Source organism: Neospora caninum, chromosome VI, assembly GCF_000208865.1.
Source record: "Neospora caninum Liverpool complete genome, chromosome VI".
Taxonomy (NCBI): Eukaryota; Apicomplexa; class Conoidasida; order Eucoccidiorida; family Sarcocystidae; genus Neospora; species Neospora caninum.
Window position 1 is genome coordinate 66,573 of NC_018392.1, and position 15,862 is coordinate 82,434.

Genomic DNA, 15,862 nt, shown 5'->3' on the forward strand with positions numbered 1-15,862 from the left:
GAGACCCTTTGTACTACTTCTTTGGTTGAGACCGCCCCTTGCCATTTTCTGTCTTGTCTTCCCCTGTAGCAATGATTTGCCAGGAAAGACCAGCATTTTTACTGTTTCTCTCGCCGTCTAGAGAAGAGAGCGGAGTTCGAAAGCCCTGCTCATCGTCTGCTTTTACAGTTCCCCGTCGTTCTTGCTTTTCTGCACCCGGACTCGGCATCGTGACCTCCGTTCCCCGAACACCCAGAAATTTTAAAGAAAACGAAGCCGACTCTTCTCTGAGCCGTTCGTTCTTTTCACCGGCTTTTCCCTGTCTTTCCTTTCCTCACCGCGCTCTTTTTCCTTCTAGTGATAAGACCCGTGGACTGTACGTCGTTCCTCCTCCTCCTCACCGTCTGTGTGTGTTCGACGAGGAGAATACTGCTAGTCTACAACGCATTCTCTCTTGCACCAGTGAAATTGCCTTGAAAGTGAGGAAAGCTTACCAAGACAAATCAAGCAAGTGCAAAACAAAACGTTTTCGGTCACACATACTGCCTCGCCATCTCCACGAATCCACGATTCGTGGCGTTCCTTCGGAAACGCGTGTCCCCATGGTTTCTACAACCGAATGCGCAAGAGAGCCATACAGCCCTACAACATCGGCCAGGAAAGGCAAGGGCGTCTCCGTTTAGCACGGTTGGGTATTTGCACGCATTGACGAACCCCCGCGATTTGAAAAACCGCGGAGGCAACGGCGCAGGAGCTTCGTGCGGATCCGCTTATTCCATATCGCCACGGTGGGATGGAAAATAAAGAAGCCCTAGGCCAGCGCAATGCTCCATCAGCGGCGAGAAAATACAAGGATATTTGCGTTTGAGGGTGCTCTAACTACAAGACACACAAACCTAAGAACTGAGTAGAGGGGTGACTGCCAATCTGAACTGTGACATGAAAGCACTCTTTTTCACCAACACGCGACGCCTGAAAATGAAAATAATGGCCGAATCGGAACAGAAACGAATGTGCAAGCGTCGTATAAATCACCGCCGATTCGTGTGATTCGAGACTTACAAGCCACGAAGCGCACAACAGCGAGGACCCAAGTACACTTGCTTTCTTTTGGCACTCTTAAATTCAGAAAAAATCATAAAGCACAAAGAGGAGTGATTTCCTCTGACTCAACGAGTGCTAAGTAGGAAGACAGGGACGGTGAAACAAGCTGCGCTGGACCGAAACAGCCGGTTCTAGTTCTGAACAGCCACCGAGAAGACGTCATTTCTCTACTAAGTCGACAAAATCAGAAAAACATTAGTCAGTGAGGCAAAAAAGAATCCTCCTGGCGATAAAGTGCCCGTTCTACGCAACTTCTCGAAGCAGAAACACGAGAACATTCTACTCAACTCTTTCTGTCCCTCACTTCCCCACTCTTCCCCCCCCTCCCCACGTCTCCTCCACTGTCTCTACTCTAGAAAAACACGCACAGCTTCCACAAACAAAAGCAAACTTTTTTCGAGAATTCGCAATCCCTTTTCAAAAAACCGCAACTTTCTTCTCTCGCGGCTCAGATATCTGGCCCAGAATCGGTCCTGGAGAAAGGAGCCTGCTTAATTTCGAAGTTTCGAAAATCGAAAATCGAAGAAAACAGGTTCCTAAGACCTCCGCCGAATGCCGAAAAAGGCATAAATCATCTTCGCCGCAATAGAAGTATATTACGTGTTGCAGTCTTCAGGTTTTTGAAGACTGATTGATCACAGCCCCGCCGATTCGGCCCCATCGCCCCTCCGACTCGCTCAATCGCACGCACTCAAAAGGGGAGATCCGCCCTGGCGCTGCCAAAAATGCGGAAATGCATGCATGCGCAGCAGCCCCACACCGAAGCCAGCGCTGGCCATTTCTCGATAAAAGACACCGGCTAATGAACGGAGAGCTATTTGTTCCGTGTCTTGCATGGGTGGAGGGTCGTAGGCGCGCGGGGAAGACGATGAAAAGAAGGGCAAGACAGGAAGATGTGCAGAGGGAGAGGCGAAGGGAAACGCCGGGGCGACAAAGAAGAGACTTGCAGATACGGAGAGGCAACAACGAGGTGAAGGAGAAGGTCTAACGAAGAAACAGGGAAAAGGGTGTGTTTCTACCGAAGGAGAGAGATCGATGGTGGGGTACTGTACAGAGACATCCCAATATGGATACTGTATACATATATATATATATATATATATATGTACATCTATTCACAGTGGATATATACATAGATAGATAGAAGTATCGACGTAGAGAGAGGCAAAGAAGGTCATTTTTGCCAGCAATTCGATACAAAACCATCCTCGCTTTCCATGAAACCAAAAGAGCGCCCTCGACTTTCCTGTTACTTTGTTGTGCCTCGAATGAAACTGTATTCACATTTCCATTTCGAGCCCCTAACTTTGCATTCCTGCATATGTTGATCTACCTACGGATATATATACATATAGATAGATAGTTGGATAGATAGATATATATGTGTTGGGCGCAGAGTAGGGAAGAGGATGGTGAAGCGACAGGAGAGAGATTTACGGGTCGAAGGTGAAAGTTTGTGAACTCGAAACAGCTGCGTGAGTCATTTTCTCCGTTTTTCCTTTTTCTCTCAAAGTTATTTGAACGCACCAGACAGAATTTCTCTCTCAAAACAGAGATCAGAAAACTTCCTTTTTCTCTAATGTCAACTCCTCATGATTCGCGCTTACTCCGCGTGTGAAGTGTCGGTACGCAACAGATGTTTCGAGAGAGGCTTCTTCTCTGCTAGGTTTCTTCCCTCCGCTGATCACCCCCCACTGTATGTTTCTTCGCTCTCTCTTGAATTCTCTCTTCCCTCCTTCCTCCTTCTCCTCACGTCACTCTCTGATTCTGTAAGGGAGCGAGAGAGAAAGGCTAACGAGAAAGACTTTTCTTCGCCTTCTGAGAGGCGTCTTTTCTCCAAAAGCTCCGCTGCCTCGGCTCTGGGCTCTGCGGAGTCTCCTCTCTTGAAAACGTCGACTCTCCATTTCGCCTGTCCTGTAAAGTGAACGCGTCTCCTTTTCTCAGAGAATTCTCTTCGCCGCATGCGCCTTGGAAGGCTTCGCTCAACCGGTGTCTGCAGACAGCCCCCGTGGCCATTCCATTGCCTGCATTCTCTCGCCCCTTTCTCCTCGATCTCTGCCATTTTCCCCTAACCGCCCACAGATCCGTTAACGCGTGGAGATGTGCACGACGGCGTAAACAATGCGCATGCATCAAGTCAACACGCATGCAGTCATCTACGTGTGTAGATATGCTGCGCTTTTTCACGAGGTGTGTGGTAGTCTAGTTTTCGGCGTCGGCGGAAAAACGAAGAGGTTCCCGATTTCTAGAAAATGGAGGCTTTTTGATTCAACAGTTTTGGTGCGCCTGCGCAAAATTCTCCTGCCAGAGAGGAAGACATTTGTCGAACGAAAAAGAACGGATGTGCAGAGGGAAAGGAACATCCACCTCTCATCGACGGCCACGCATCCAAAAACGCGCACTTGCATGCATCGGTACGCTTGCACACACGTAAAACCATATACATAGAGATATAGCCACAATATATATATATATATATATAGAGATACATAGGTAACTACACACATGCATATATACGGATCCACGTATGCATAGCACGCATATACGTGGATGTCCGTGAAGGGAGAGACGAATGAGAAGAAACAGGAAGAGACAAAGACGCAGAAGATGAAAGCGGATGCACGCGCAAAACAGGCTCCGACCCTCCTTCGTGGATTTTCCCTTGACGCATTTCCTGGCTTTGTGTCATCCAGCTTTTTAGTCTCGCAACTCGGCGAGCGCAGGACGTTTACGCGGTTCGTCCTCTCCCTCTTCCCTTCGCTTTGAAACGCGTTCGAGTTGAGAAAAGGAAAAAGCAAAGAGAGAAGACGGCCTTCTCTTTGAAAAGCTTTTAGATGATCTTTTGAGAGTGGAAGTAGCGAATGAGGTAGAAGACAGAGACGAGGGTTGTGGCGCATAGCAACAGCAACTGGAGAACGGAGAACCAAACAACTCGGCTGTTGATCGATTCATGTGTCCTTTGGAAACGCTCCTCCTGATTGCACAAAAAAAAGAAGAAAGGCATAAAAACAAACGTGTCCACACACGCACATGTCAATAGATGGAGGCATGGAAATACATCGAAATACACGGTAACACAGAGATACATATATATATATATATATATATATGTATATACATGTATGAGGCTACGAAAGTGAGAATTTTGATACGAGAAAAAGGAAAAAGGCACACAGTCGAGCTGTCACAAAGACTAGAGAATGAAGTGCTTATACCTCTCAAAGACGCCTCTTCATCGATATCTTTCCCTCTCTCTTACCACAGACGCTGCAGAAATATATGTATATAATACAAACCCACAATACATGTGTATACAAGCATATATATGGATATATATATATATACATATATTGGTGGAGTTCGAGGGAGAAGAGAAAGACAGAATAGGTGTATATCCAGAGTTCTGTGTGTATACTTAACTCTCTGTAGACAGGCATGAAACGACTCGCGTGTCGCGGAATCACGTGAAAACAAAGATTGACATGTTTCTTTTGGTCCTCACCTGCACACGCTCGTACTCGTTTTCGGCCTGCATCGCTTCCAGGCGCTTCGCTATGGCTTGTAGCTTAAGTTGCAGAGAATCAACGTCGTCTTTCTTCGCCAACTCCTGCTCCACCAAAGACAACAGAAAAGGCGCGGGAAATGCGGCAAAGCGGCGGCAGCAGAGAAACGCAATCTAGTGCTTTCGAAAGGCATTCAATTCCCTCTTCATTCTGTTGCGCGTTGTGTCAGAAAAAAGAGTGTCCAGTATCTTTCACACTGGGGCGAGAGGATCTCGCTGAGCGTGGTGGCGGAAGTTCCTTGTTCGCCCGCTTTCCGTCCTTCCAGTCCGATATGCGTATGTGAGCAGTGGATGTTCATGTTTGTTGTGCATTTCTGCACAGAGTTGGGGGTCGCGCTGCCTTCGTCCTTTCTCTACCCGGCGTTTCTATCTCAGGTCTCAGAAGACGGGCATCGATGTATGTATATAGAGATGTAGGATATAAAAGCATGTTGACTTGCGTGTGTATTTTTGTGTAAAGCGTGTCAATCCCCCTAGTGAAGGTGTGGTTTTCATTTGAGTGTGTGTGTTTCGCCTTACGTCGAGGTTGATTTCTGTGTCTCCGAGTTCGATCGAGATGGACCACTTGAGAAGCTGTGTGTTGAACCACTTGGAGGAGGCACAGGAAATGCAGATTTTGTACTCGCCAGCTGTTGCCGTCATGTGCGAGATTTTCCCCTGCGGCTCCGTCGGCAGGACTTCCTTGCTGTAGACGGAACGGCCTGATGGGTCTTTATAAACGATGCTGCAGGTGACTCCTGCAAGCAAAAAGAAACAGAAACAGAGAAAAATGAGGAAGACGGAGGGACGAGAGAAAGAGAAGGAACAGAGATGAAGAGAGAGAAGAGAACGAAGGATCCGTGTTTCCGTCTTTTCTTGGTGTACTGCCCTGCCTGTGTTTCTTCACGACAGCAGACCAGCACTGACCAGGGTTCTCTGGGTTGTTGTAGGTGACCGTTAGGGCGACTCCGAGAGGCACACTCTCCACGAAGCATTTGTCTTGAGATTCTTGGACGTAAAAGTACGCGGCTGAGGCACCGAGAGTCTGGGGAAAGAAAGAAGCGACCTTTCCACTGCCTGGATGGGTCGGTGAAAATCCGGCGAAAATCCCGAGAAAAACTGCAACGAGAAAGGCGGCCGTCAGCCTGCATGAAGCGGCGCCGAAACGCGACTCGGAACGCGAAAGACACCCGGAGAGAGGAGTTTGCATCGGCTGTGGCAGCGTCATCTTGCCGAGAAAAGGGAACAGAAACGGAGCGACAAGGAAAGCTTTTTGAACCGCCTGTACGTTGAAACCGCGGTATGAGGCACAGGGCTGAGAACGAACACAGACAAGGGCAGAACGACAGGAAAACAGATATCAGAGAGACAGAGTGACGAAACGGCGTCTGCGAATCAGACGAAAGCCGACAGTGACTCACGAAAACAGTTCAGGACAGCGAGTAAAGAAGTGCCCGGAAGTGTCTTAAACTTTGGAACCGATCGAGGCAAACGCACCGATGTGCAAGTGTGCTGGCGCAGTTGCGGATAGTCCGCCGTTCGTCGGCCCTGAAACAAGCAGATGGACCAAGAGCCCGGTTTCGGAAAAGTTTGGGAATGATCTTTGACGCCATTGCAACTGTGAATTCAGACATCCGAGATTCTCTCGCGGGTCCCCCCGGGGAAGAAGTCCGAGTTCCTGCATGCAACCCAGACGGCGCATGCGCCGCCTGGATCTCCGGTGTCTGTACACCGCACGACCGGATTGTGGTCCCAGTGTTGCCCGTCACTTTTTTCTTTCTGCGCGTTTTCTCTGGTCGGCACACAGAGCATGGGGGCCCGGAGGCGTTAGGTTATTTCACCCGTCAGGCGCCGCGAATGAAGGACTTGAGCTGTGGGAGCGTATGTGACATCCTTTTGTTTTCGGCGATGTCGTCAGTGCGCAGCAGTGGAGAGTAATCTAGCCCTCAGTTAGCCCTGCGTTCCAGCGTGAGTGTGGTCAGATCCCAGAGGCTTCCCACAAGCGACAGAGAAGCGATATGTATTTTTGGGGATCTTCTTCTCATGGGAACACTGTGCTAAACTCGATCGTGCTACGATAAGTATCAACCGAGAACCAGGGCAAACTACCGAGTTACCCGGTTTCACTGTCGGGTCACTGGACTCCTCAGCTCAACCCACTGCAGCAGAACACATTTCTGGGTTCCCTGGCGCGTTAAATGGGTGGCTTTCCAACTGGATATAGTCACCCGCTCCGCCAGGAGGTTCGGCCTGGGTCTGGCGCAAAAATTCATAGTCTCTCGTACGTTAACTGTCTAGGCTTCACAGCGGCCGTACCACCGAGCCGCCGGGGGTGCAGTTTAGTCTACCGCAGTGAATGGACGCAAGCGTGAGGTGCGCTGCCGTATTAGCAGCTGGTATGTTTATTATCGATGCACTCCAGCCGTGAACGTGTGTGAGCGTGTGTCCCGTCTCTAAAGTAAAAGTGGCTGCAGACGTGGCGACTACAACACTCCGTTGATTAGCGATACGGTGGGTGGCACGGCATTTCTCGAGTTTGCGTGCTCGAGAAAAGTGTTTTTGTGCTGTGGTCGATGGAAGAAAGCTTTCTTGAGTGGTTGGGCCGGACTTATTGAACTGAACTGCTACCTCTGACATGTGCGGCTTTCCGCGTACATAAAAGAGGGACTGGGTACAAGGCGCTCACTGGCAGCCCCGATGAAAAGTCGTGCACACTGCTGGAACTTCCTCCACCGTTTCTCATGACCGTTGCTTGCCTCACCTAGTCAATCGGTTGGGAGCCCACATGCTTGATGCTGCACGATATCACTCGCTTGCATTCGGCGTTCCTTGGTCATATTTTCGATACGCTTTCTTAATCAGCGCGTTGCGGAAGTGGTGGGCTTTTACAGAGACTGTTCTTTGCAGCGTTTATGCGGGACCTCACCAGGGTGAGTGCTCTAGATTCTTGAATTCTTCACGTGGAAAAATGAAGAAACTCAGCCCTTTCTTGGGAGAAGCCCCCTGGACTCAGGGTGTTGGATGTCCACTCATCAGGATCGTTTTGCCCGGACGTACAACGGGGCGCGTTGTCGAACAGGCGTGCACGTCGGTCTGACAAAAGCAGCTAAAAATCACGAAATCTGCTGTCCATGGACGACTGTGGATTAAAATTTGTCACTGGAGCTTGCACGGGCTTGTTAGCCGTGTCACATGTCAAAACACAGCTCGAGCCGCACACAGATTACCTGATCCCCTTCCAGTCTGTTCCGAGGCAAAAGCTAAACTTGCAAACTCCGAAAAGGCAAGCAACGCAGCTGTCGCAATGCTGTATACAGAGCATGCAGAGGCGTTTCTTCGAGACACAGCTCCTAAAAGAAACGCAGTCAGGTGTCGTGTTAAGGCACACACCCGACGTTTTGGGGGCCGGTTCTGGGATTCCAAGGACCTGGCGCCTTGGTAGAAGCAAACTGCGGAGTGCTACATGGGAAGCGAACCTGTCCCGACGATGAGGTGGCTTCGCACCAGTTGCTCATCTTCCCCAGCAGAGTGTGTGTGAATGGGTGGCGTGTGTGCGTTTGAGCATGGGTTCACTCTTGCAAACACTCAGCCGCCGTTGGTTTTCACGTTAGTTTTTCGCCACTGCATACTCCGCTACCGAAAGACAAGGTTAGAGGACGGATAACAGCTTCCTCCCGCCGAGATGCCAGTGCGAAACTTGCTTTTTGGGACAGGAAACAAGAGGCGAATGCATGGGCATGTTTTTTGGCTGTTTCGCTTCGATGAACAGGTACACACTTTTTAGGATGAAGCGTCCACCAGGTGGCCGTATGTACACCCCAGAAGAACGGGCTCGCAAGACCTTCGTTTCATTTCCTCTGCTTCCATCGATTTCTCTGTCTCTGTGTGCCTGGCCGGGATGTCGAGACACACAGTGAAGAAGAAAGGAGTAAAACGCGAAGAAAGAGCCTGCGAGTCACGAAACAGCGCCTGCGGCGGTCGGAATGTCCCGGCGGCAGCGGCTCACCCCGCCCTGTCTCAGAAGACAGCATATCCTAGATCGTCTGCTGGTCTTCTCGCCTAAAAGAACCGGAAAGCGGAACCTGCTTTTGGTGAGCTTTCTCGGTTCTGTCGATTTGATGTGCAAAACTCCGCGAAACTCAGCGGCGAAACCTTCAGGGGGGTGGTAGCACACATGCACGGTTGCGGCCGCCGTCCGTGTCTCCGCAGGAAAAAACGACATCCACCCTGCGCGTTTTCTGTCCAGGTTGGGGGTGAGGACAACGGCGGGAAAATCAGAGGGAAAAAATCTCTGCTTGGCGCCAAAAATCGCATTTTCCCATGTTCAAGAAAACGAGTACGACGACGGAGACACACGCCCAGCGACAAGACAAGAATCGCCGCCCTCCCTCGTTTCAAAGCCTGTCAATATCGAACTTCCGCCTTCACACTCGCCGTCTCGCTCAACCTCTTTCCAGCGAGACTCGCCTCTCTTTTTGGAGCTTTGCAGTCAACAGACAGAACTTGCCTGGCGTACCTGAAGAGATAACCACGGGCAATCCTGCCTCGTAGTGTTCTGGATTCCGGCCGTCCCCTCTCCCTTGCCCTCGTCAAATCAGGAATCTGGTTGCCGAGCCTCCTTACTCTTTTGTTTCCTGCTCCAACCCAGTGGAAGGTTTACGAGTGTTGTTGCTTGTCTCACGCGAGGCGGTTGTGAAAAACCGGTGTTTGGCGCCTGCCCCGTCTTGCTCTTGGACTTCCTCTTGGAAACGTTCAGGTTCCTCTGCTTCCAACTCCACACAATGCCCGCCGTTTACTGCCAGTAAGGTTCTCGGGGATTTCGCTTGTTCAAGCAGTCTTGTGTGTCTCTGGTGGACGGTTGTGTTGGGTCACGCAGTGAACGTCTCGATCTTCACGATTTTTCTTGTGTTTGGGTGGTCCTCAGAATCAATTCTCGCATCCATCTTCTACCGACAGCGCTGGTCTCATTCCTCCCGCGCATCCTGCGCGTTTCGCGTTTTCGCTACTCCTTTCCTCCTCTCTCACTCTCGCATTCCCTTCTCTCCTCGTGTTCCCTCGCTTCTCGCGCGTCTAACTTTCCGCACATTCTTCCTCCCCGTTCTCTCGTTCCACTATCACCCTGTCCCTCTCTTTCTCCTCTCGTTCCACTTCACCCTCTCCCTCTCTTTCTCCTCTCGTTCCACTATCACTCTCTCCCTCTCTTTCTCCTCTCGTTCCACTACCACCCTCTCCCTCTCTTTCTCCTCTCGTTCCACTATCACCCTCTCCCTCTCTTTCTCCTCTCGTTCCACTATCACCCTCTCCCTCTCTTTCTCCTCCCTTCCATCGTCGCCCCCTACCTTTCTTTCTCCTCTCCTCCTCTCTCCTCTTCTCTCTCGCTCTTGTTTCTCCCTCAACCGTTCCTTCTCTGTGTCCCTTACTTTCTTCTGTATCTTGTCTCGTCTGTTCCTTCATTTCTGTTTCGTTTTTGTCTCTTGCCAGGCCGTTGCCTTCCCTTCACCTGGCCGAGCAGGTGGGGAAGGTTGTCAGCATCACGGGACGCGTCAAGCAAGTCGAGGACGGCTACGCTGTCGTTCAGACCTGCGACGGTGAGAGGAAAACGCGCGACGGAGGCGCATGCAGAGGCGGATGAAAGAGCAATCCAGACTATAAAACGCAAGGAAACGGCGGTCGCGGGAAGGGACGCGCTAAACAGAAACAGCTGAAGACGAACGGCAGAAAAAAGCGGCAGACAAGCCGGTCGAGAAACGACCGTGCGACAGTGGGAGAAAGAGGACGGAAGAAAAGGAAGGAGGGACGAAAGCGGGAGGCCCTCGGCGGCACGGAGGGATACACCAGACTACTTCCTGATCGAGAACACGCGAATTGAAGGAGAGCAAAGAGGGAAAAGAAATGCACATGTCTTTGTTTTCTTCACAGGGACGGAAGTCAAATGTCAACTGGCGACAGACGTTCCGCCCTGCAAGTTCTTCACAGTCACGGGAGAAATTCAAGAAAACCTCACTCTTCTCCAGCGTGACAACCACGTCCTCATTCCTCTCGGAGATGATCTCGGTACGCTGCTCTTTTGAGAATAAGAGAAAGAGAAAATGCAACGTTTTCTGAAATATAACACTTCGCCCCCTCGTCCATCCTATGTGGACAGGTCGAAGCACATATACATCTGTACATATATATATATATATATATATATGTATATGTATATTTAGTGCTTTTTCATCTATTTACCTTTCTCGTCTTTGTCTGTTTCTTCTTTTTTCTCCTTTTCTTCTCCTTCTCTCTCCTCTCTCGTCCTCTCGCTTCTGCTGTTTTCCTCACGCACCCAAAATCTCTGGCAGTCCGGATCTCTCCAGATGTTTCTCCGCTCTGTCTGTTCCGTGTTTTCTTTGAGATCCTTTTTTTCCTTTTTCTCTTTTTTGTGCTGGAGCAGATACCGGCTTGGCGCGAGATGTGGCTTTTGCGGCGAAGCATCCTCTCTTTGCTTCCCTGTTTACCCCCGCCGCCTAAAGAAGTTTGTTTCAAGAATCAAGAAAACAAAACTTTCTTCTCCCCCCTTCCCTCTCGTTTGTTGCTTTTTCTTTTTTACTTGCTTTGTCTCTTTTTTACTCGCTTTGTCTACTTTTCTGTGATGAGCACCAGGAACGACAGGCGCTTCTTCCCTCGAGCTCTCTCCTGGCGTTAGTTAAGATTCTTGTCTCTGTCCAAACGGGGAGGTCTACGCTTAGCCTCTTGGCTGTTTCTTTCCTCCGTCTCTCCTTCGCGTTTTCTCTCGCTTTCCCGAGTTTCGTTGCTCTCTCTGTGGGCGTATCTTTTTGTCACCAGCACACACGCGCTGAAGAGGAATTGAGTGAATCGACGCTCATCCGGAAAAGGTGAACTTTTCACACTAGCCCACGAGGTCAAAACTATCGGCTCGCCTCGCAAAGGCGCTTCAGCCCCTTTAAGCATGGACACCGAAGTTTCACACAGAAGCCGTATCAAACTCTCACTTCCGATCTTTTCTACCTAGGTTTCTCTCCCCAGATAGTGTTGAATCAGCAGATACCTATGCGTATATATATATATATATATATATTATAAATATATGTATGGACATACATGTATCATGGTAGGTTTTGTAGTGAAAACACGGATAGACGTGAGAACCTCTATATTCTTGCGTGCCGAGAGTTCGACAAGGATGTTGCCTTTTCAGTGCCTCGCACATCTTGGCATATTCGTTTTACGACTACCAGAGAGAGATGAGCTGAACTGCTCGGCGAACACATCTGCATGCACTTCCATACATACATACAAATATATATATATATATATATATATGTCCAAGTATCTGTTTCTCTGTGATTCTTCGCACTTTCGTGTTGAGGTGAGGAAAGGACGACGGTGGCGAGACAAAGAGGGGAAAGCTTGTGGCCCTTAGATTTGAAAAGCCCTCGTTGGTTTTTTTTCAGACAGCGGGGGTGCATGGGACTGGGTTTCTCTCGCGTCTCGAGAACATTAGAGGAGAAGTTCAGGCTCGCGACCGCATGCACAAGAGAGCAAAGAGGGCAGACAACAGACAAAAGAGAGAAGAATGGAGGTAAAATTACAAGACGGAAACAAAAGACGCTCTCTCATGGGAGCACGAGGGAATTTAAAACAACTGGTTACTCTCGAGGTCGTCGATCGCATGCAGATTTTCCCGTGAGAGTGGATACGATGGAAGGTACAAAAAAGCGGAGAACGGGGACGCGCAAGAAGCTGCACACATCCAACGCTCTGCAAAACACAGGCAAGGCCTCGGCTCCAATCCGAAATTAAAAAAGTTAAAAAAAACATTTACATGCATTTCTCCGTTAGCTAGAGCGCCAGTACAGAGACATGCATCTCTAAATCATACACAAACATATATACATATATATATATATATACATACATACATACATACATACATACATACATACATGTATAGTTTTTTACGCAGTTACGACTTCGCACGATCTCGAGTGTAGGAGCCCCCAAACTTCAATAAAGGAAGACGCCTCGACAGTTGTCTCGGAACCCTTGCGTAGACATGCAGTATAGCAGCAGGTGTGTGTTTAAAGAAACTCTTGAATACACAGGCAGGACGAGAGATCCAGGGAAAAAGGGAGAATAGAAAAATTTTGAAGGGGCGGCACAAAGAGACGAAAGACAAACGCCTTTCAAGAGTCTTTGAAAAAATTCAGAGTACTTCTCTGCAGCACGCGGTCGAAATAGACACTCTCTGCATTCCTTTAACTTTAAAAGACTTCACCGATCCAGGGAACCTGTAAAACACCTCCACAGGCCTCTGGTGTTTTCCCATGCCTAAACGTGACAGCGATACAGCAACCGATAGAGACGCCTGTACGTCTATATAAATGTATGCATATATCTCTATCTCTCGCTGTATCACGCTCCACATATACAAATATATATATAGGCATATTTATTGAAAGAGGTATTGCCACAGAGCGCTCGACGGAGGCACTGGTGCGTCTCCAAGAAAAGGGTGCAAGAGACCGAAAAGGAGACATGTCTACACCACGCGCCGCTCTTCCGTCAACGCCCGCAGCCGTTCAGAGCCACAGAGGGTTTCGGAATCGAGCGCGACACCGCGATGAGGAAATGGAGCGAAAAGCGAACAGTAACGCGAGAAAAAGCACATGCGTTGCAGGGACGAAGACGCGCAAGGCCTCGCACAGGTGCGACCACACAGTTCTTCCTTTCTCTCTCTGTCTCCTCTCTTCTCTCTCCTTCCAGATTGACGGCAGAGAACGCTTTGCTTCGTTTATGTGGGGAAGAGGTTTGCTGAGGGCGCACAGCGTCCGCTGCAAGGACGCGTCTGCTCCTCCTCCAGGGTTTTCCGGCCTTTCCCTTCACACACAGGCGAGCCTTTGGCAGTTGCTGTATTTTGAGACCCGCGACGATCGCAGAGTTCCGCATCACTCCGCTCTTTTGTCATCCCCAGGGAGGCTATTTCGCACACAGGCACAGAAAGGCGACGTCGTGAGGAGCGAAGAATCTTCTCCCTTTTCGCGCAAAGTATCTCCACTCTCTCCGCGATGCAGAGTCGCGACTTAACAGACCACACGACTTCTCTCCGTTCTGAACGTTTCCCCCTTCGAGGACGGCCCTTCCTGCCGATCCTCTCTCTTCCTCTCTTTATCTTCCTCTCTTTCTCCTCTGCCGTCCTCTTCTCTCCTGATCTCCCTCTCGCATTTTCTCGTCTCTGTCTTCTTCACCACAGTTCAGCCCATCGAGGAGATCCGCCCGATTTGTCGAAAGTGCGGAAGTGCATGAGGGCGAGAGCAAGAGGTGGGAGGTACGCGAGGACGTAAGTGAGCGCGGGGAGGCGACACGCCACTGCGAGGGCCAGGAGGGCGTAGCAGAGGGAAGCGAGGCCAAGGCCGAGGCGAACCACGCGCAGAAAGGAGGCGCGCGAGTTCTCCAGCATGTAGCGGTCGAGAATCAGAAAGTAGTAGAGCGCGGAGGGAATGCTCAGAAGCACAGCGGAAAACAGACCAGGGTTGTACGAGAATCCCGACGCGACAAAGAAGAAAAGATGCAACAAACCGTCCAGCAGCGTCAAACCAAATGCAAAAACGCCCGTCCCGTACCACGGCCCTTGCCACAGAGCCAGCGCGCTGACACCTGAAAAGGAAAGCACGCAAACGGATCCGCACACAACACACGGTTGGAACAAAACAGAAAAGACCGAGACGTGTCGCGGGTGTGGACAGTGGGAAAAAGCGAAAAGAACGCCTTCTTTCTCCTCGAAAAAAATGGAGAACCTCTTTCTTCCGCGCAGCACCGGCCCCTGACTCACGAATCCAAGCCGTCGCAGGAAAACCCTACATATATATATATATATATATATATATATGTTGGTGGAGATAAAATGGGTGTATATCTTTGACCCTCCATCTATCCTCTATACATGTGAATGCCTTTGCGGACGCATACACATAATATATATATATATATATGCATATAAATGTATACATATGTGTGTGTATATAAAAATATACAAATGTGTATGTATATATATATATATATATATATGTATGTGTAAATATATGTGTACATATAAACATATATATACGTCTATGTGTATATATGTATATGCATCTCTCTGTGTCTGAAACGTCTCTGGAGAGATGTTTGTTTGGGGTGTTTCTTGCCCAGGTTTTTTCGAGCGGTGAGAGTTGCCTGGTTTCTCGCGGGAGGGCTGCGCCGCGCGAGTTGTTGCTGGGTCTGGTTCCGCACCTCCGAGGTGGAGGAAGGAGAAGGCCATGACGGAGGCGTCGCTGACGAAATCTGCCTCCCACGTCGTTTTTCCAAAGAGGGTTTTCAGCCCGAGGTTGAGGTGCGCTTTGAGCGGCGATCGGCGCGCGTCCAGCCCGTTCAGACCGTGTTCCTCAAAGAGGTGAAAGCACAGGAGAGCGGGACCGACTGCTAACCAGCTGCGGGGTGTCACGATGCATCCGAATCCCGCAAAGATCGCAAAGAGGAGGAGATAGCCCGCGCCGAACGCGAAGGCTGGCCATTTGTAGAGGACTTGAACGACGTCGGACCAGACGATGTTGTACTTTCCGAACGGCGGTCCCGGAGAAGTGAGGGTCAGGAGCATCGACATGAACCAGAGGAGCGTCCAGATGATGCGCTTCATCTCCAGACTCGCCCCAGGTCCAGACCCGGCGGAGAACGACAGTGAGTGCAGAGTCGCAGAGCAGCGCGGCGAGGCGACGGAAGGCGTATCCTCGTCGACCGCATGCAACGGACGAAAACGCGGAGACTCCCGCTGCTCCGGATGCAACAACGCCACGTGATACGCCTCCCCTGCAGATGACGGCGGCAAAGGCCACGCGGCAGAGGAAGAAGAGGAAGAAGACGAAGAGGGTTCCTGGCCGCGTTCGACGTCGAAGGAGGGAGGCGAGTCCCCGTTTCGGGTGGCGGGAGAATGCGGCTCTGACGACATGGTGAAGACAAGGAAGCGAGAAGAAAGACAGAGAAAAGCAAAGAAAAGGGAGGAAAGAGGAAGAAGACAGAGAGGAAGAAGGCACACACAGGAAGAAGGCAGAAACCTGGTGAAACCAGAGAGAGGTTAGTCGTCCTGCCTCGTGCAGGTTTCGGAACCGTGCGGCCTCTCGGGTCGGCGCGCGGCGTTTCCTCTTTCTCTTTTTCAAACGGTCCTGAAAAAGAACTGCGTCGTGGAGCTTTCTTTCTCAGGCCACG

The 15,862-nt window shown here is 50.2% G+C and overlaps 3 protein-coding genes across 3 annotated transcripts; 1 reads left to right on the top strand and 2 right to left on the bottom strand.

The window, feature by feature from the left end:
- Positions 1–3,913: 3,913 nt before the first annotated feature.
- Positions 3,914–5,852, bottom strand: NCLIV_015480 (emp24/gp25L/p24 family domain-containing,transmembrane protein; the record flags this gene model as incomplete). The annotated part of the gene is made up of 4 exons (XM_003881740.1): positions 3,914–4,057; positions 4,586–4,690; positions 5,165–5,382; positions 5,552–5,852. The coding sequence occupies 4 exons, from the start codon at positions 5,850–5,852 to the stop codon at positions 3,914–3,916; spliced, it is 768 nt and encodes a 255-aa protein (XP_003881789.1).
- A 3,553-nt stretch (positions 5,853–9,405) lies between these two features.
- NCLIV_015490 (replication factor A protein 3 domain-containing protein) lies at positions 9,406–11,131 on the top strand (the record flags this gene model as incomplete). Its single annotated transcript, XM_003881741.1, has 4 exons — positions 9,406–9,425; positions 10,106–10,212; positions 10,544–10,678; positions 11,055–11,131. 4 exons carry the CDS (start codon positions 9,406–9,408, stop codon positions 11,129–11,131), a joined length of 339 nt encoding a protein of 112 aa, XP_003881790.1.
- A 2,734-nt stretch (positions 11,132–13,865) lies between these two features.
- NCLIV_015500 (conserved hypothetical protein) lies at positions 13,866–15,605 on the bottom strand (the record flags this gene model as incomplete). Its single annotated transcript, XM_003881742.1, has 2 exons — positions 13,866–14,278; positions 14,894–15,605. 2 exons carry the CDS (start codon positions 15,603–15,605, stop codon positions 13,866–13,868), a joined length of 1,125 nt encoding a protein of 374 aa, XP_003881791.1.
- Between the last annotated feature and the right edge of the window lie 257 nt (positions 15,606–15,862).